General features: G+C 48.3%; 7 protein-coding genes across 9 annotated transcripts; 5 read left to right on the top strand and 2 right to left on the bottom strand.

Moving 5' to 3' along the window:
• Positions 1–817: 817 nt before the first annotated feature.
• On the top strand, positions 818–4,065 carry PPTG_02163 (hypothetical protein; the record flags this gene model as incomplete). Its single annotated transcript, XM_008893172.1, has 1 exon — positions 818–4,065. One exon carries the CDS (start codon positions 818–820, stop codon positions 3,542–3,544), a length of 2,727 nt encoding a protein of 908 aa, XP_008891420.1. The 3' UTR covers positions 3,545–4,065.
• On the bottom strand, positions 1,511–8,726 carry PPTG_02162. Of its 2 annotated transcripts, XM_008893170.1 has the most exons (11): positions 8,531–8,726; positions 8,286–8,456; positions 8,108–8,218; positions 7,981–8,040; positions 7,830–7,916; positions 7,692–7,766; positions 7,506–7,615; positions 7,344–7,442; positions 4,185–7,281; positions 4,032–4,111; positions 1,511–3,965 (listed from the first exon to the last, which is right to left on the bottom strand). In XM_008893170.1, the coding sequence occupies exons 1-11, from the start codon at positions 8,654–8,656 to the stop codon at positions 3,668–3,670; spliced, it is 4,314 nt and encodes a 1,437-aa protein (XP_008891418.1). In that variant the 5' UTR covers positions 8,657–8,726; the 3' UTR covers positions 1,511–3,667. The 2 variants fall into 2 exon arrangements, with proteins under 2 accessions (XP_008891418.1, XP_008891419.1); XM_008893171.1 differs by having other exon boundaries at positions 8,108–8,456.
• A 623-nt stretch (positions 8,727–9,349) lies between these two features.
• PPTG_02161 lies at positions 9,350–10,674 on the top strand. 2 transcript variants are annotated; one of them, XM_008893169.1, is made up of 6 exons: positions 9,350–9,490; positions 9,635–9,695; positions 9,772–9,911; positions 9,978–10,265; positions 10,329–10,397; positions 10,467–10,674. In XM_008893169.1, the coding sequence occupies exons 2-6, from the start codon at positions 9,650–9,652 to the stop codon at positions 10,554–10,556; spliced, it is 633 nt and encodes a 210-aa protein (XP_008891417.1). In that variant the 5' UTR covers positions 9,350–9,490; positions 9,635–9,649; the 3' UTR covers positions 10,557–10,674. The 2 variants fall into 2 exon arrangements, with proteins under 2 accessions (XP_008891417.1, XP_008891416.1); XM_008893168.1 differs by having other exon boundaries at positions 9,350–9,695.
• On the top strand, positions 10,646–12,475 carry PPTG_02160 (hypothetical protein). The gene is made up of 4 exons (XM_008893167.1): positions 10,646–11,652; positions 11,730–11,799; positions 11,865–11,904; positions 11,976–12,475. The coding sequence occupies exons 1-4, from the start codon at positions 10,716–10,718 to the stop codon at positions 12,390–12,392; spliced, it is 1,464 nt and encodes a 487-aa protein (XP_008891415.1). The 5' UTR covers positions 10,646–10,715; the 3' UTR covers positions 12,393–12,475.
• Positions 12,476–12,554: 79 nt separating this feature from the next.
• On the top strand, positions 12,555–12,872 carry PPTG_02159 (hypothetical protein; the record flags this gene model as incomplete). The annotated part of the gene is made up of 2 exons (XM_008893166.1): positions 12,555–12,646; positions 12,716–12,872. The coding sequence occupies 2 exons, from the start codon at positions 12,555–12,557 to the stop codon at positions 12,870–12,872; spliced, it is 249 nt and encodes an 82-aa protein (XP_008891414.1).
• Positions 12,873–12,885: 13 nt separating this feature from the next.
• On the top strand, positions 12,886–13,254 carry PPTG_20887 (hypothetical protein; the record flags this gene model as incomplete). The annotated part of the gene is made up of 1 exon (XM_008894314.1): positions 12,886–13,254. One exon carries the CDS (start codon positions 12,886–12,888, stop codon positions 13,252–13,254), a length of 369 nt encoding a protein of 122 aa, XP_008892562.1.
• A 256-nt stretch (positions 13,255–13,510) lies between these two features.
• Positions 13,511–17,351, bottom strand: PPTG_02158 (hypothetical protein). Its single transcript, XM_008893165.1, has one exon. The coding sequence runs from the start codon at positions 17,291–17,293 to the stop codon at positions 13,739–13,741; it is 3,555 nt and encodes a 1,184-aa protein (XP_008891413.1). The 5' UTR covers positions 17,294–17,351; the 3' UTR covers positions 13,511–13,738.
• Positions 17,352–18,967: the final 1,616 nt, after the last annotated feature.

The following is an 18,967-nucleotide window of genomic DNA, read 5'->3' as shown; positions in this document are numbered from 1 at the left end:
TCCGTTAGGTAGGGCTTAAAGAAAAATGAAGCGATTTGCTTCGGAGAGAACTTGCTCTGAGAGCGCTGGGATGGCATTAGGGAGACGTCGGACATGGCTAGGTAGTGAGAGATGGATTGTTTGAGGTATGCGAAATTGCAAAGTGAGATCGAGTCGGCTGAAGCAATTTGCAAGGAGCTCAGAGCCAACGAAAATCTGGTGGCTGTCGGTCAAGGCCGGCAATTAATTTCGTGTAGGTTTACATAAAATCCATAAATAAATTTTCAGTCTGTAGCCAAGGCCGTAAATAAATTATTATCTGAGATTTTAAAAATATATTTTCAGTAAATATATTTTTGCGGATCCCTCACTGCATACTATGAAGTTCATAGTATGAACTTCATAGTATTCATGGCATGAGCATGGTTCATGCATATCCTGGTCGTATCGTCCATCGGAAGTCTGCCGACAATTACGAGCAGCGACAACGTGCGATAGACCACCTCGGACGGGCGGAGTCAGGCGTGAACTCTGTGTGACATCGTAGTCAGATCCGCTCCGAACTTCTCCATGAGTTAATCATCCGCCCGTCCGTCCACCTTGACCAATTACGCACTCTTCTTCTGAATCCTTTCCATCGTCTGTAGACGAATTCCAACGCGATGTATATTGGCATCTTTCAGCCATCTCCGTGAGTCACCGGTTGTTGTCACATGTCAACGGCATTTGCCTCTTAAGCGTGTGCACCTTCTTCGCGTCGCAGTTGTTGTATCGAAGAGGACCGGCACCGCGGTGCTCACTTTCGGATTTGCAGCGTAGGGCAGATAAGACTCTTGCAATGCCGTCGTCCTCTGACGCGTATGACGCGTTTTCCTCGCCTGCCGCGCATACGGCCGTGGACATGGAGTTCAGCTCCATGCAAAGCGCGCAGTCGTCCGTCCCGCGCTCCACCAGCAGCGACAAGACGCTGTACGACCACGACTTGGTCATGGTCTTCCCGCGACGTGAAGGCGGCGAGCTCAAGAAGCCCGACGACTTCACTCTAGACAGCTTCGTGCACCTCATGATGGGCAAGGACCCGGACCGCAGCCACCGCTCCAACAAAATCGTAGTGGACCCGTTCCAGCGTGTGTTGCGCACGCCGCGCTGCTACCTGGACGAGCGCGGCTGCGACGTCGTCATGGACTCGAGTAATGATCATAGCGAGGAGAGCGAGCAGCGCCGCTTAGAGACGCAGGAGCAGCTGCTTAAGAAGGAATACGAGCAATTCATCGGTAACACTGAGGCCACAACCGAGACGCGGTTCTGCGAGCTCGTGGCCACCGCCATCGCGCGTCGTGTGCAGCTCGCATGTGGCCTTACTACGCGCATGTTCTTAAGCTGTGACGCTGACGAGATCATTATGACTATCAAGGCAGACAATGATGACCTCAGAATCGAGGCAGACCGTACCAACTACAGACTGCAGGTCAGCAACAAACCGTTCGACAAGACATTACACGTGAAGAAGCTCAAGACTCTGCAGCGTGAGATGGGAGATAAAGAATGGCAGAACTCCATTGACCATTTAAGACATACTCGCGGCTGTGCTAATGAAGATGCCGAATATCCAGAGATGGATCCGTTGTTAGTTTCACGCGGAGAAGAGTTCCATCCGGAACTACGCAAGGCTGTAGATATTTGGGGGCATACCGAAGAAGCTGATGGTTTATTTGTCGAAGACGACACCTGTCGTCGTGTCCAGGGAAACCATTGGGATCGCTTTGTGACGTCGATTTTTGCTCTACCTTACGATCCGTTGACGTACTTTGCTCCGTTCGCAGAGTATCGCCATGAGGAGAAGTACCAGCCCTTCTACCGACGTTACCCGATCAAGTGGGGACAGAAGAAGGAGGAGACGTTGTTCTCGCAAAAAGATCGTATTCGTCTCGCAGAAGGAATCGTAGAGCGTCATATTAACGCAGACGCTCTGGAAGCTGCTGGGTATCTGGAGGGTCAAATGTTCGCTCTCCACGACGCGAAGGCGCTGCACGACCTGCGGCACTCGTGGGCTCTGCACTGGACCATGTTGTACCAACCTTTGCACAAGATCCGCTACTACTTCGGAGAGAAGATCGCGCTGTATTTCGCCTGGCTCGAGTTCTACACCAAGATGCTGGTCTTCCCGGCAGTCGCGGGTATCATCACATTTGTGTATATCGAAGCGCGTCAGGCTGTCACGGGTACCAACCAGCAAGGCTACATTCTCATCGCCTTCGCTGTGTTCGTGGTGTTATGGTCGTCACTGTTTTCCGAGCTGTGGAAGCGTAAGAATGGTCTATTGGACTCGCTCTGGGGTCTCAGTGGTTTGCAGGAATCATTCCGGTATCGCCCTCAATTTCGCGGAACTAAAAGTTACCACCCGGTCACTGACGCCGAGGAGGTGACATTCGAGAGCAAGATGAAGCGCCGACGTGCCTTCATCGTGTCCATCCTGGTCGTGACGTTTATGGTCGGTATTGTGATTGTCGCTCTCTTTGGTCTGTTCGTCTTGAAGCACTGGATCAACGACAGTGACAACCTGGAGAAGAACAACATTAACACCAAGTATCAGACGCCCTTGACGTTCGGTGTCACTGTGGTTAACGCCATCCAGATTCTCGTGCTCAATACGGTCTACCGCACCGTGGCGCGTAAGCTGAATGACCTCGAAAACCACCGCACAGACGCTGAGTACGAAAACTACTTGGTCATCAAGGTCTTCCTGTTCCAGTTCTGCAACTCGTTCGCTTCGTTTTTCTACATTGCGTTCGTCAAGCGTATTGCTGAAGGTTCTTGTCTGTATGAAGACGACTGCATGCAGGAACTGCGCGACCAGCTGCTGACTCTGTTCATTATCCGCATTGTGGTGGGCAACACGACGGAAGTGGTGGTGCCGTACTTGAAATACCGCTACCAGCTCTTCGCTGAGCGCAAAGCAGCGTACACCGAAGAAAAGACTGGCCACAACTACATCGAAGAGCAGGCGAAGCTGGTGCCTTACGAGAGCAACGAGGCGTTCGAGGACTATAACGAGATGGTCATCCAGTACGGCTTTATCAACTTGTTCGTGGTGGCGTTCCCGCTGACGCCTCTGCTTGCATTAGCCAACAACGTACTAGAAGTTCATGTCGACGCCGTGAAGCTCTGTTTTGTGCATCGTCGACCGTTCCCCCACCCGGCGAAGGACATTGGCGTCTGGTTTTACATTCTCCGATTCATGACGTACATCGCGCTCGGTACAAACTCGGCTCTTATTCTCTGGACGTCCGACTTGTTTGAAGACCAGACGGGAACTGTCCGAGCCTTCAGCTTCGTAGTGGCGTGTCAGGTGTGCTTGGTTTTGGCTGTCCTTGTCGAGCGTGTGGTGCCCGATACACCCCACGAGATTAGACTGCTGCAGGAGCGCTACGAACACATTGTGAACGTGGTGTTCAAGGGACTGTTCGAGGGCGACAACTCGAAACTTAACGAGGTTGCAGAGCGTCTGGACCTTCAGATTTATCCCAACCATGAATGGGAAGAATCGAAGCAGCACTATGCGTAGTCCTCTTCCAGACTGCCGATCATATACCGATCAAGAAGACGACATTTTGGTGGATAATGAACATTCTTGTAGACGAATCGCGTGATCTTGACTGTCATATTCAGTTCGAACACTTTTCAATATTCATCGTACGTCTGTAGTACGGCAGAGTCGCATGATTGATGCCGCAGTCTTGGATATCTGCTCTCCTATCGATGGACGATTCGGGTGATTTTCAGCTTCGCTTACAGCTCCATCCAACCGAGAAGTCTGCTTTTGAGTAGCCAAAGCCTCCACAGTGCTGAGAACGTTTCTGTGCTCAGCAAACCAGTTACTCACTTGGTACCTTTTGGTTTCACAGCGAAGGCAAGTTTTCAGTGTATGTAGCACGCGTAGCAGAATGATTCCATTCATGTTGCCTTCCAGGCATCTCGAAAGCGAACTGTACAAAACATCAACGTGTCAGAAACTGAAAAGTTGAAACTAGTTTGGAGTTGTTGGAACTTACCTCAGATCGGAATCGTTAAAACCCGAGGGAACGTTCTTGCTTTGAGAAAAAAATACGCCATTCAACTGCTCGCCAAATATCTGTGCGGCAAACATATTGAGCTGTTAGTCGCTCAGTCGTGTAATTCTCGTGATCTAACAGCCCACCACTTACCTGCGACAGGAAGACGAGGCAACGGGAGGCTACATCCGCGAGTTCATCATTCGTTCGACTCTTTGCAGTATCCTTTTCGGGTGCTACGTATTCGGAGTGTCCATTCATTTTACGATCAACGTCGCTCGAAGTGCAAAACTGAAGCATCAACGGCCCACAAGCAACCAGCTCATGAAACCCCGCTGGAGCTGGTGATCGTCCTGATTGTCGGTTTTTTTCGAATTGGTGGTGAAGCAAATTCAGCAGGATTATCGACAAATCTAGCAGATTTCCATCTTGCTCTTTGTGTTTCGAAGCGAATATTAATCCAGTAACCACACTCCTTGTTATGCCTGACTCGTACAGTAATTCCGAGCGTACATCAGCGGAATCCAGAAGCATTTGGACGAGTTGCGTAGCATGTGAAGGTAGCGACTGGAACTCGTCCGGTACCTGTAATAAACTCATAACCGTGGGTACAATGTTCAAGTCCTCTACTTCTCCAAGGAGAGAAGAGTCACTAGAGAGTAAGCCAAACATTAATTCACTTGACAAGCTCCAAACATCTTCGACCACACCCATCGGACTCCTGAACAACGTGTTAAGATGGGGGAAAAGTATCGATCGAACGAATGGATCGAAAAACTCGTAGTCACCATTGTCATCATCGTAGTCGAAATCCAGCAGGACAACGTGAAGGATCCGAAGACAATTCACCGCAGCACCCTCAGATTCTCCATTTACATGCTTTACAATAGCAGGTAACAACTGAGTGAACAGCATTTGCTTCTCCACTAACACAATATCGTTCGTCTCCTTAGCTGCGAGTTCGAACAAGTCCACTAAAATCTCCGACACATATCGAGCTACAGTCGTTTTATCAGTGCTCCCTGGTATGACCAAAATCTCATCAGGAAACGACGTAAGTAACTTGGCCATCAGGCGTAGGAAGAACGTGTACTGCTTGCTGTCGTTTGCCACGAAATAGTTTAACAATTGTTGTCGGCAGTTTGGATTGTGTAGCAGTCCACCAAAAAGCTGGAACGGGATTGGCGATATCCTAGGGGATCGATTCTCTGTGTTGTTGCTACTCGTGATCTCACCATCACCATTTTCAGGCGTAGAGAAGCACACTGCTCCGAGTTTTAAAGCCATTCGAATCGACAGCTTGCACACATTCATCGCACACTGCGCGAGGTACATTTCAAATGCAGATAGCTTCTTTTCCGGCGATATTGACCCGGGATTGTTTTCATCTTCACAGAGCTGGTCAGCGATGGGGTCAATCACTTTTTCCACAATATTTAGGGATTCATACTGCACAAATGAGAGTAGAAAGCTGCGATTCAACTGTACACCCAAGTGGATCATGATCAATCCTTTCGCTCGCAACGTAGAAAGACTATCGTCATCAACATCATCTCCTCTCGTGCTCGTATCAATCTCCAAAACTTTACATATTGTCGGGAACGCCACGACACGTTCCAGCAGCAACGTGCGGCTTGACTTGATCGCAGCCGCTTCTGCTTCTCTTTCAGTACCAAGCTTCATGTCCAAAAATGAGTTTATAATGTTCAACGATGCGATCGCCAGCTCGGTAGATTCTTTCATACTTTCCACGCCTCGCCACACTGCATTAAGGATGTCCGGTTTGGCAAAGAACAGCATTATCGATCTCTTCAACCGAGACGAAAGACTCGCAGTTGAAGACGGAGTGCGAACATGTCGTAACACCTGCGCTAGCGCCTCAGTTGTAGCTGTTCGCAGCGCGATAGCCACGTTTAACTCTCCATTTTCATCTTCTGACACCGAGGTCGCGTGTTGCAGCAGGCCTCGCATTAACGTCAACACAATTTTCTCGCTAATCAGTCGGGATAGCAGGGAATCTGTGCACTGAATCAGCATATTGCCAAGCGTCCTCACCGCATAATAACGGAGTACTACATTCGTATCTCCTATACATGCAAGCACAGTGTCCACGCCTTCCATCGGTAATTCCCACTCTTGTTGTGTTGAAATGTAAAAAAGTAATTCTCCAAGACACGCGAGAGCTAGAGGGCGAGGTTGTAACCCTTGAATGTCGGTACTGTTCTTGTTTTCAAGACCATCAGGGCGGACAATAACTTCCAATAGTAACTTCACAAGCACCTGCAATTGATCCGGCGAAGACGGTGCAATGAAGGTAGCGAATCGAAAAAGAACGCCGAGCACAAGACACAGCATTGAAATTACGGTCTTGTTCGGAGTAGCCAGTCGGGCTTCATGCGACAGCATTCGAATCAAAAGCTTAAGAATTGAGCTATTCACAATCACGTGAGCCAGTCGAGCGTGGCAGCTGAGAGAGAATAAATACGCCATGACACTAAGTTTCGCTTGGTCATCCGAGTGAGAAAACTTCAAACTGATGTAGATCTCTTTCAGCTGATTCTCCAAAGCCTCAGCCGAGCACGATAGTAGATTTTCTGGAGCTAAGAGGGGGAACCGGAAAAGATCTGCACGGACCTGCGGTAAGTCTTCGATCTGGACGTTTTTATTTCCGATGATAGACTTTACACGGCAATCTGCAGCAGTAAAAACCAGCTTGGATATCTTGCGGAGCCCACTGCCAGGTACGCCACTTCGATCGAACAGGTTGTTTATTGATATCCTCCTTTTTGGGGCGTTCCGAATAGCAGGAGGTGCAGAATGAGGTGCGTGAGCAGCTCTCCAGCGATGTCGGATATCAGTCAGTTGACTGACTTCGTTCAAAACACCATTCTGGTCATCGTTGAGGTCTTCATTGTTGTCCGGTAGAGCGCGTATTCGTGAGTTCGGCGCGCTGACAGGTCGTACGTCATCATGAGTGGCTCTTGAGGTGATATCTAAGCGAGTGGCTTCATTTGGTGTCTGATCCGCATCTGAATCTCCAGAATCCGAGAAGTGAGTTTCATCATTACAATTGTTTCCTGTTGTTGTCTCCTCGATTCCATTCACGTGCAACCCTCCAACGTCATCTGCATTAGCCAGGCTGCTGTCACCATTATCCCTATCTTTTTCACGTTCGCTAATATGACCGTTGTCGTGAGGTTCTTCAGGGTTGTCAAGACCATTTGAACCGTCATTGCTGGTAACCTGCTCACTGTTCAGACCAATTTAAGCTGACAAACACTATACAGATTTATATCGCGCAGAAAAGCTTACCACACGGGCGAGTTTCTATCAAATATTTCCTGCGGAGGCATCACCACATTTTGGATGCGAGGTAAACCATCCCAAAAAGGGTGAACAACTAGCTCATCCCTGGTCGTAATTCTTTGGTCAGAAAATGACTGTGTTCACTGAACTCAGGTATGTCAGACGCACCAGGTGATTCGCTGATAAGGGTCTTTCACTAATAACCGCTCTAATAGCTTGCAAAATGCAGGCGACATTTCGCATCCAGGTACTGGGAATTCCACCGTTTCCGATTGAATCTATCTCAAGCACACAGAAAGTATGATCGGTTAACGCGCAGTAGAGTGCATACGTCGGAATGTTCTCGTTACGTACCCTTCGTGCCAACTCTGAAAAGTTAGTATGTGTAAATGGTTGCCGGCCTGTTCTGAGTTCATACAATACACAGCCCTAACGAACAAGGTATAATCGTTAATTACCCATGCAATTTATAAGAACGGAGGTTAATTGTACCAATGCCCAAAAGTCTGACGCAAAGCTGTGCACTGCAGGTTGCTGGAATAACTCAGGCGCCATATAGTGAGGTGATCCTGGAGCAAGCTACGCAGAACACATCGTGTCAAATAGCCATTTTAATAACATAAATCCGAGATACTTGTCATACTGGTCGTACGGGTGCTGCATCACTTCCTGGAATGCGGCGTGCCAGTCCAAAATCCGCCAGCTAGCGCACAAATAATAATAATATATATAATTTGCACGTATGAGCTGCACTTATGACAGCCACGAACCTTAAGTGATCCGAATTCGTCAATGAGAATATTCGCAGGCTTCAAATCGCAGTACAAAATGCTATTGGAGTGCAAATATTGCAGCCCAGCAACAAGTTCGATCCCAAACGACTGCAACATGATACCCCACACATCAATAAACGCAACAACCAGTAAAATAATTTCAACGTTGTTGCACCTGGACGGCAGACTCTGGTAGTTGTTTGTCCTGTGTGATGAGGTTGAGCAGGTCGCCGCCCATGCAGTATTCGAGGATGAGCCAGATGTGGTTGGACGACTCGTACCAGTCGAAGAATTTGAGTACGTATGGACTCTCGAGCTTGTGGAGGAATGGGACTTCGTTCAGAATCTACAGTAACGACATATTTCGTAGCATTATTATTATTTATGGGTTTTAGTTCTTGCGCTCTTGCTAGCGCGCACCTTGTCCATGCGGCTCTTGGCCGTGGACTTGACGGCCACGTACTCGATGCTGCGCTTGCGGCGCGCCTTGTACACGAACGAGTGCGTGCCGCGTCCGATCTCGTCATATATGTTGTAGTTTTCCATGACAAAAAACTACTTAACCGTACAGTCGACAACGAATTGACAATCTGCGGCGTTTAATGCATGGAAAAAAGATACGATGTGGTAGACACAAATTGTGCGGCTTTGTTTGCCAACTTATACCACCGGGTAGAAGTAGTTGAAAGTAGTTGACATGTGAACAGGATATTATCCATTTTTCAGAAGGCTTTAGCCATCGCTTGTTGGGATCACATAACTCTCCTTCTTATAAGACGTGCTGACTTGCAATCCTTTATGTTGGATTTCCTTTTGAGTGATTTCCAACCAGAAATCACTCTCAAGTCCCGCAATCCTCCGCCACAGGACTATCTACCAGCAGTTACATGTATGAAGCCTGCACATAGCAAGAAGAGCTGCCAGTAATACTATCCTTACACTGCTTGTATCGACGTAAACTACAGCTTTATCTTTCCTTTCACCATCGCCGGATCCGGCCATTCTCAATTCTGGCTTTAACTTGGAAGAATTCTTCTCGGAAATGGTGGCCGCTTCGACTAGGCTAATCTTGTCGATGGTACCAGTACGGCTATTGCAGTGCAGCACAATTGTCGCTTGTAGCAATCGCTTGTAGCAACGTCCACAAACGTTATCAATCCACTTCAACATCACTAATCGGGAGTATTCTACAAAAGAGGATTCACGGTATTGCGGATCCTTGGCTTAGAAAATTTAAGTCATTTTTCCATGTGGGTTCCGCCTTCTTTTCTTCCCTTTCTTTTCGCAGAGCCAAAAATATAAGAAAGCCGAGAACTACGCCGGCCGACATTCACCACCTCCCTGCGCCACCTGCACAACGTCCCACAGAACATCAACTAGGTACGTGCATGCAGCATCCAGTGGTCTTCCTCCTCCCACCAGTTGCACGCTTCATCGACAACTACAAGCCTCAAATCAAGCGTGTCAAGTTTGCCAGCATATCACTCCCCCCCTCACTAATTTATTTTATTTTACATAATGCAGTACAGCTATTGAACCATGTCGTACGCCTACCTGTTCAAGTACATCATCATCGGCGACACCGGTATGCTATTGTAGCTCCCATGAATCAACTACACACATGAAGATCCACTCACTGACCTTTTGGCCATCCACAACAGGCGTGGGCAAGTCGTGTCTGCTGCTACAATTCACGGACAAGCGCTTCCAGCCCGTGCACGACCTCACGATCGGCGTCGAGTTCGGCGCGCGCATGATCAACATCGAGAACAAGCAGATCAAGCTCCAGATCTGGGATACGGTACAGAATATCTGTCGATTCTGAGGTAAGTGGTGGATTTTTAACGCTGATTTTGGACATTTTCAGGCTGGACAAGAGTCGTTCCGCTCCATCACTCGCTCGTACTACCGTGGAGCTGCCGGCGCGCTGCTGGTGTATGACATCACCCGTCGAGAGACGTTTAACCACCTGACGAGATGGCTGGAGGAGGCCCGACAGAACTCCAATTCGAACATGGCTATCATGCTGATTGGCAACAAGAGCGACCTGGAACACCGTCGCGCTGTGAGCTTCAAGGAAGGAGAACAATTCGCCAAGGAAAATGGCCTCATCTTCCTCGAGACGTCAGCCAAGACCGCTGCGAACGTGGAAGACGTAAGCGGCAATTGCTAGGAATAAGGGATGAATAACTGTACTAACTCATGCTGATCCATGCAGGCTTTCGTCAAGACGGCGTCCAAGATCTACTCGAACATCCAGTCCGGCGTTTGTGATGTCACTAACGAGGTTGGTACAATCGCTCCAGACGAGATAACTTAAGGACAATATCTGACATCTTCTGGATTTTTGTGGCAGGCACATGGCATTAAGGTGGGCATGACGGGCTCCCCAGGTCCTGGTGGCTTCGGCAACTCGAACCCGCCTGCTAACCGAGGTTGCTGCTAAAAAGCACTTCATAACCTGTCGAGGAAACGAGGATGTAGGATTCAGATCGTTGAGTCCCGAGTTTAAGAGCTTTTCCCCCTAAACAACAAACATGCTGATGCTTATCAAAAACACATAATTTTTACATAAAATTCTAACAAAAAATAGTTATCAGGGCAAATGACTTCGACGTGGCTAGTGGAGCTCTCAGAGGAGGTTCTGGAGGTGTTGGAGCTTGCGTTAGACGTGGAGTCGTTGGTACTACTCTCAACGACGTGTCGGTCACTACTGGAGGCGCTACGGCCGCTCATTGAGGCGCGATGCAAGCGCGAGAGCTTCACCACGTATCTATACCCGACAGTAGCGTCTTATCGAATGCAAGCGGCCGTTCCAGCCACTTGGAGACAATTGTATGCAGCTTTTAGCCTCAAGAAGTTGAGATGGGAAGCATGTAGAAGTGAAGGGACATCGTCGTCGCTACGGGCGCTAAAATCCGACAACCAGGAGTACGAGATCGACTTGAGCGCCACTTTTGTACTCCGTAGTGGAGGCCACTACTGGTTCAGTGTATTGCAAGCAAGAATATCCGATGCAACGCTGGGTGGAGAAGAGAAAAAGGAATCAGATGCGGCGACTAAGACCAAACGGCCAGATTCGTTGCCATTTTTGCAGTCTCCACAGCAAATTACGATAGATAAATGGGTGAAGATTCGAGCAGTGGGGAAAGGACCGTGTCCAAGACGGAATCACTCGATGACTTGCTTACCGAATGTATTTTGTTCTCGCGAGCTTATAGTGAAGTCGGATGTGGAGGAGGAAGAAGAATTAGTGAATGTGCGGCGAATATTTTTCTTTGGTGGCCAGTCGGAAGGGATTCCGTTTGAGGCCTTCGGTGATCTTTACCTGCTCTGTATCGAGGAAATAGATGAAAACACGTCGAGGAAGGGACATAGTGCTTGGGTTGAGCCTAATGTAACGGGACAAGCGCCATCGCCACGGTGTGGACACACTGCCACCTTACTGTCGCCAGACTTGTTGATGGTCAGTGGTGGTAGCACGGGAGTATCGCCGATCTTGACGATGGACGTGTTTCTCTTGCACATTGAAGGCTGCGCTGGTGAGTGCAGTACTATGGCAAACATTTGAAACGCGCCCTTACTTGGAGATTAATATGGTTGCTGTGATTTTTATCAGATTTTCGATGGTCGAGGCCATCGTGCAGCTCCAGGATACCGACAGGTCGATCACTGCACGATGCATATCGGTACGTAAAAATCTTACAGTGCTTGTACTTTTTTGCTCAACAGAAAACTCACTTTTGTCTTGCAGAGTCTCCGAAAGTGAAGTGATCATCTATGGAGGACGTCAAGTAAGTTATACCATCCATTATGGTACAAGTTCGAATACTCCGACTAATGGTGTTCTGGATTTTATTGACAGATTCGACAGTCCAATGGCTTGCTAGACATACATAAGCTGCAAGTCACCCGCGAAGTAGACGACTTGGGTTATACTCAGTTTTCGATCAAATGGTTAGAGCCTCGACTTTCCGGGTCGCTGCCCTGCTCACGGCGCGGTCATAGTACAAACGCAATCGGCCCAAATCTCCTCCTTTTTGGAGGTCAAGACGAGTCAACCGGTCAATTAAAGAACGACATCCGTGTGCTCAACATTCCGCGACAGACCTGGAAGCGTCTAGATGTGCCTGGTGAGTCCCCATGTCCTCGACGTGGCTTCAAGAACCAATTTTTCGGCACAACTCTCGTTATCTCCAGCGGCTTCGTGCGCTCCACGCTTTTAGGAAAAGTTGACCACCAACTTCCAGACAGCGATGTCCACGTTTTGTCACTGTTGTAGCGTTAGTTAGCAGTGAAAACTTAGTGCCAGCATTGACGGAATCGGTTTTAACTGTTAAAATTAAAATTTTGACAAAATCCGTATGCATGCACGAATGTCAAGTTAGTAATAGCTTGACGTTAGATTCTTTTCTCAGATTCCAAATTCTCAAGATCTAAAACCATGGCCACCAAGCAGATCTACCGATTGTCGCCTTCTCTGAGCAGCTTACTCGGCAAGAGCGAGCTCACACGCCCCGCTGCCATTAAGGAGTTGTGCGTAGTTTCCGTCTACAACCCTTATTGCGTGTTCACTAGCTTACCACCCTGTTTTGTCTTCACTAGTTGGAACTACGTGAAAAAGCACGACCTGCAGGACCCGAATGACGGACGAATGATCCATCCCAACCGAGAGATGATGAACGTTTTCAAGGTGGAGGAGATCAAATTCACGCAGGTCATGGGCCTGGTCTCCAAGCACTTGGAGAAGGTTGACCAGTAGTTGAAGAGTGGAGATGCGGCAGCTCCGACGGACACTATTCACATCACGGAGCTTTGAGTTAACTTTTATAATAACTTTGCTATATGTCAACATCCGTTTCCAACGCTACCCACGACCGAAATGTTACGTGAAGGACTTTTTCAACAACGCGATCGAATCTGTTCCTGACAAAGCTAAATTGGTCAATTATTGCAGTGGCAACAATTTCCACCATGATGCGATAAACAAACTGTATGAGTTACACTGCTACAGCTCCGACTACCGTGTGCGGGTTTCGGTGAGTTTGTACGTGGCATCGCGTTTCGTAGACGAATATGGGGGACAAGTCATTCTGGACGAGATGACTCGTCTCAACACGTCACAGTATCGTCCGTTGCTTTGAAATGTTGTTTTTTTTTTGCTTCTATTGCCACAAATACAGTGACGAAAGCTCTGCCGTTTGATCCGAAGAAATGATCGAAAAAGGTGAACGATAAACCCACAGCAGAAAAGAAGTCGAATGAAGGGGGCTATGATGTTGTGTGATTCGACTTAGCAAAACAGAAGTCATCTTTATTCGAATGACCCTATCGGAATTTCGAGATGAAGTGTTTTGACGAAGTGCTAAAACATGTAGGAATGGAGAATCTTTCCAAGGTGATAATTTAATGCGTGGTCAATTGTTTGATATCACATGAAACATCAAGCGTCCTACAAATCCATTTTGGAACAGTTCGATGTGAGTCGGGCTCGTCCAGAAGATCGTCATATTTTAATAAAAGTGCAGGTTTTTGAAGGTGGTCCAATTTTGTAGCCAGTATGGTATTTGAAACAGCACTACACTGAGTTCTCCATAATATCATTGCTACTTTGCCAAGATTCAACCATTAAATCTCTGTAGTGAGTACTCCTTCGTCATCCAGATACGTCTCAGGACCCAATCGATTGCTTTCATCTTCATCGTTGGTGTGCTGCTCAATATCTCCCGAATTTCCAACACTTGCACGACGTTCTTCTTCAGCAAGCTCCATCTCGCGACTCACTGACAGTCGCACTTCGTCCATCATGCGATCCATGAAGCGTTGACTTTCCTCAGAAGATAAACTCCGCCCACTAAGTAGGTCGTCTGGTGGCATGAGATAATGTTGGTGCTGATGAGTTGGCGAAGACAGTGGCTGGTGTGTAGGGGGATCCACAGCACCGCCCGTGTCCTTTACTGGCGCAGATTCAGCTCCAATGGACGTCTGCACTGGAGTAGTGAGGGTTGCGCTGGTGGATCGCCGCTTGACCTTCTGTGAGCGCAGCGTGCGGCCACAAAACTGGCCAGCGAAGAGTTCAAACGCTTCTGTAGATATCTGCGCCATACTCTGCATGAACTCATCCAGCGCTCGAGAGTACTGCATGTTCTGCTTTCCAACACCACGACGTTCCTTGTCCTTCACCTCCACCATGCTCTTCATCAATCCTTCGAAAACTGGGTGCGATTTGAAGTGTCCAAACACGCCCATACGAGCAAAGCGCAGCCAGAAATGCACTTGCTTCACTCGTTCTGCATCAACGTCACTGTTACCACCAGATCCTGGAGACACCATACGCTTGACAGTCTGGTAAAGCCCACGAAAGGCCGAGTTCTTGGACAGTTTTCGCAGAAAAGGATCGCTTTCAGTGTACACACTGGGCACGTATTTGATGTTTTCGAGTTTCTTTGGCGCTTTGGAGCGACTGAGCACACTGCGGAAGTTCGGCACCGTGCGTAGGTCACGGCATGCACGACATACGCCGTGGCTTTGATTCCCACGGTTCTGGTTGTCGGTGGCTGGTACAAATCGCTTGCAACGCAGACTTCGGACGCAGCGACCCTCCTTATCCACACGCCACAGACACTCGCTAAATACAGCATCTTGTAGCATTAGCCGCTGTTCTTCATTGAGCTTGTCAACGATGCGAACCTTCTCGTCGTTTCCGAACACCTGCGGGAACAACTCGCGAGCAATAACGTACCGAGGTCGACTGCCTCCGACTAATTGAACGGCGTTGGACACGTAGGCCTGCACATTTTCATCGCGGAGGCCAGTGCATGGAACGTGGTCCGTTGGCATTACCGCCTCATCACTCGTGCTGATATCCTTGCCGTCGGAAGGTGCTAGCTCGGAGAGGAACGCCACTGCAGCTGGATCACTCTCCATTTGCTCTTCAGCGTCCACAGTTTCTTCGTGATCCTCTCTGCCAAGCGCAGTTGAAGTTAATTCAGAGACCGAATCAATAGCAACGTCGTTGCGCTTTTCGGTCTCTGAGCGACTTTGTTGGATTGTTGGCAACTGATAAGACTCGGATGGAGTCGCCGAGTTGGCTGCAGACGCGGTTGCCTCACTGTTACTGGATTGGGTTTGCATTGCCGAAGAGGTGGGAAATGAGGTCAAGTCGACGTCTTGAATGTCACCGATAGATAAATGAGGCATACTGAGACCAACAACGGAAGGATCCAGCAAGTGCACGAAGCCATCGTCGCTTGTAGCACGCACTGCAGTCGAACTCGATGTGCCATCATAAAGTGAGTCGCCTGGTTGGTCCTGTCCAGTCTTGATGGTTATAGGCTGCAGCTTACGCTTATGAGGTCTCGATGTCGCTGCCAGCAGTTGCCTTTGCTTACGCCCACCCAAATGCCGCTGAAACAGCTCACACGCTTCTGGAGATAAGTCAGCAAGCGAGCGCATAAACGAATCGAGAAGATCACTGTACGTCATGTTCTGTAACCCCACGCCTCGCTGCTCCTTGTCCTTCAATCGTACCATCGCCTCCGTTAGTCCAAGTAGCGCTGAATGCGAATCAAAATCGCCTGAAAGTCCCATTGTAGCCATCTCCATCCACGTGTTCAAAGCGATGGGGATATCTGCGAGTGCCAAATCGCGCAGCACTCTGGCGTAAGGCTCCTGCATGTCGAACTCAGCTTCAAGCAGTGAACACACGCGTCCCGAACAAAACTTCCTGTTGATCGGGTTGCGTGGCGGTCCCGGACGTGTTGCCACTTTGTATTTTGCAGCCGCAGCTGTTCTCAACACCGCGTTACTACGAAGTGCCGTACAAGACGCACATCGATCTTCCCCTTTACTTGACTCCACGACACCGAGACAGTCCAAACTGCGCACTGAGTTGCCATCCTTATCCACGAACCACAGGGCCTCGCCTTCAATAACATCGTGTAGTAACAGTTTTTCCGCCTCAAGAAGCTGCTGGAGCTTCGGGTGTCGCTTGTGTGTTGTGCTTGAATGGTCCAGATCTCCATTACCTGCTTCATCTGCATGATCATACTCCGCGTTGTCCGGAAAGAGATGCGGGAAGAGCTCTCTTGCAATTTTCTGTCGATGTCGTGCACCTCCTGTCAGCTGAATCGCAGACGTCACAAACGTGTTCATACGTTCATCTCTCAGGCCTGGGCATGGCAAAAAGCCACGTTCTCGAGCGACATCCCACCGGATTTCGCGTGGGAAGCTCTTCTTGCTTTTATATGCCTGTAACAACGCACTTGCGGACGTGGGTGGTCTCATCAATACACCTCCTGAAATCATCGTCCTCATTGCTGGCGAGGTCGCTATCCTTTTCTTCTTCCACTCTTCATTCGCCACGGCAGATGCAGGTTTCGCTCGCTTCTTTGGCTTCTGTTTGTCTGCTACGTGCATTAAAAACTGCCCAGGCTGCCACGGAGCGCCGAGCAGCACTATCCTCGCGCATTTACACTCTACAAATTTCCCATCGGGTGTAATTCGCTTAAAGTGTGGGTTCTCGCGTAGTGTCATCGCTCCTTTAAACATCCTAACGCGATGGTCGGGGGAATCGTCAGAAGGTGGCTCAATATGTCGCTGGTCATTATGTACCACTCCAAACTCTCGACGGAGTATTGCGTCCACTGACTGCAGCGAATATTCTCCAATATTTTCGTCGTCATCATCGATTTCGGCTTCCTGTGTCTCCTGGTCATCTGCATCTCCTTTTCTTGTGTCTTTATTCTCCGGCCTCTTCCTCTTCCTGGGTCTACTTTGCCTTAAAAAGGTGCAATTCCTGCTGGCCACGTGCTGCTCGAACTTAAGAATGTACCACGGCGGATTCAGTCGCACACTGCGTCCACATTTGCAGCCGACTGACCTCCCGTCCGAGGACACCGAGGCCACCACTGGATGCTCCTGCAGCACCTGCATCTTGTCCTCTCGTCTAGAATAATATACAGCGCCATTTTTCAACTCCTCATAGGCGCTGCGCTTCGTTTGTGTCCCTGTTGGTTGCACGGCGGCACTGAATGCGCCGTTCCTGTCGATTTGTAGTGTGTTGAGCTCCAGATTCATGTCCATTCCGCTCATGGCCATGTCTGCAAAGGCCTCAGCGTTTAAGTCCTGCTCGTCACCCTCCTCGATGACGCTCAGCGCGTTGGCAGAGTCATCACGCTCCATCGCTCTACAAGTGAATGCAACTTGCCAAGCGGCCACTAATCAACATTGCAAACAAGCCGCTTAGTGTTTTTGTCCAATCATTTCAATAGATCAGTTCATTGTGACCATAAGTCAAAGTGGATTTATGGGCTCCCAAAAATGAATTTATAGGTACCTTGACATCAAAAAGTGAATAAAGGAGCACCTTCAATAAATATTAAAATTCAGAAATAATTGACAAACTCTGATTTGAATTCGTTTTCACCAAATCTCAATTGTACAATAAATATTTCAAAATTAATATATCTAAAAATATGTTTAACAATAATTGTTTGAAATAAATTTTAGAAGAAATGGAGATCAAATTATTGTTCCGAAACAATTGGCAGGGAATAAAACATTGATAAACTTTACTTCCTCCGTTTAATAATATTAGGGCATTTGGACAAAACGAATTGTGGCACAGACAATACTTTCCCGATTAGCGCGTGACTTGTCCAATCAAAAGCTCTTGACGCAAGCTTTCGGTAAATCTTTTTTTGTGACATGAATCCAAATATTCATGTCTAGGCGACCTTCCGAAGCCACTCATACATCCCATTCACTTTCATGTTAACCCGTTACGCCCAAGCAAAATAGCTACAGTAACGGGACAATGGGCAAGAGAATCTTAGATGACAACTCACGACGCGCTATTTTGTTGCAGCTGCTAAAGGTCAATGTGAGCGGAGAATTGCCTCATAGAGCGAAGGCATCGCAAGGATGTTTTCAGTTGACAGGCACACTGTAGACATAATCTGGAGACGCTACTAGGGTGCTGTCACGGCTGGCGACTTGAGTGGCAATGCAGCGAGCAGGTACAAGGGAAATCCAGGTCGTAAACAATGCGATCGCACTGCTGTCGAAGCTATTATCCGTGCTGTGCCGCCCGAGAAGCGGTCCAACTATAGACAAACAGCCGTGATTCTTGGTCTTGCTGTTGGCCTCATCTTCAATATGATGACCAACAAAGAGATTGTTGTGCGCACTACCACTATTAAGCTGGTCCTGAAGCAGGCTAATCGACAGCGCAGGATGGAGTGAGCCCTAGTTTCGTGGAGTCTGAGCCAAGTTGTAATGGAGAAACAGAAAGGCATGCTTTCGACCAAATGCTTAACGCAGCCCATATCGACGAAAAGTGGTTTAACCACGACAAGAAGACACGTTGATACTTCATGCTGCCCCATGAAAAGCCATCAGACCGCCATCTTCAGAGCGCACGCCACGTGGAGAAGATCATGTTTCTTGCAGCCGTCGCAAGGCCCAGGTAGTAGCAACTTATTTAATTACCTCTTAAAATCTATATAATATTCCAAATAATATGATTTGAAATGTTACAGATATGACCCACACAGAAAGACTCGATTCAAACGTAAAATAGGTTTGTGGCTGTTTTCAGCAGAATACATCGCTCGGCGCAACAGCAAGAATAGGCCAGCAGGAACTAACTTGGAACGCACATTAAAATTGTGGACAGCAAAGTCCTGCTAGACTTCGTTTTCCCGCATAGCTCCATGTGATGCTGATGTCGTTCGTGAGGGGCAAAGTGGTGGCTGGAATACGTTCTCACATGCCAACCACCAAATTCACCTGACCTGAACTGTTTAGATCTAGGGTACTTTGCTGCTATCCAGAGCCGGCAGTATGAAACTTACG

The sequence above is a fragment of the Phytophthora parasitica genome (assembly GCF_000247585.1).
Source record: "Phytophthora parasitica INRA-310 unplaced genomic scaffold supercont2.2, whole genome shotgun sequence".
Classification (NCBI taxonomy): Eukaryota; Oomycota; class Peronosporomycetes; order Peronosporales; family Peronosporaceae; genus Phytophthora; species Phytophthora nicotianae.
Note: the sequence above shows the minus strand (reverse complement) of the source record. Positions and strands in the feature narration are given on the sequence as shown.

Excerpts from the sequence above, each read along its gene's own strand:
- PPTG_02162 (XM_008893170.1), bottom strand. The coding sequence starts at position 8,656 with ATGGAAAACTACAACATATATGACGAGATCGGACGCGGCACGCACTCG. Across the intron at positions 8,457-8,530 it reads CCAAGAGCCGCATGGACAAG|ATTCTGAACGAAGTCCCATT; the intron begins GTGCGCGCTAGC and ends TCGTTACTGTAG. Across the intron at positions 4,112-4,184 it reads GCCTCGTCTTCCTGTCGCAG|ATATTTGGCGAGCAGTTGAA; the intron begins GTAAGTGGTGGG and ends TTTGCCGCACAG.
- PPTG_02161 (XM_008893169.1), top strand. The coding sequence starts at position 9,650 with ATGTCGTACGCCTACCTGTTCAAGTACATCATCATCGGCGACACCG. Across the intron at positions 9,696-9,771 it reads CATCATCATCGGCGACACCG|GCGTGGGCAAGTCGTGTCTG; the intron begins GTATGCTATTGT and ends CATCCACAACAG. Across the intron at positions 10,266-10,328 it reads CCGCTGCGAACGTGGAAGAC|GCTTTCGTCAAGACGGCGTC; the intron begins GTAAGCGGCAAT and ends TGATCCATGCAG.
- PPTG_02160 (XM_008893167.1), top strand. The coding sequence starts at position 10,716 with ATGACTTCGACGTGGCTAGTGGAGCTCTCAGAGGAGGTTCTGGAGGTG. Across the intron at positions 11,653-11,729 it reads GCACATTGAAGGCTGCGCTG|ATTTTCGATGGTCGAGGCCA; the intron begins GTGAGTGCAGTA and ends GATTTTTATCAG. Across the intron at positions 11,905-11,975 it reads TCATCTATGGAGGACGTCAA|ATTCGACAGTCCAATGGCTT; the intron begins GTAAGTTATACC and ends TTTTATTGACAG.
- PPTG_02158 (XM_008893165.1), bottom strand. The coding sequence starts at position 17,293 with ATGGAGCGTGATGACTCTGCCAACGCGCTGAGCGTCATCGAGGAGGGT.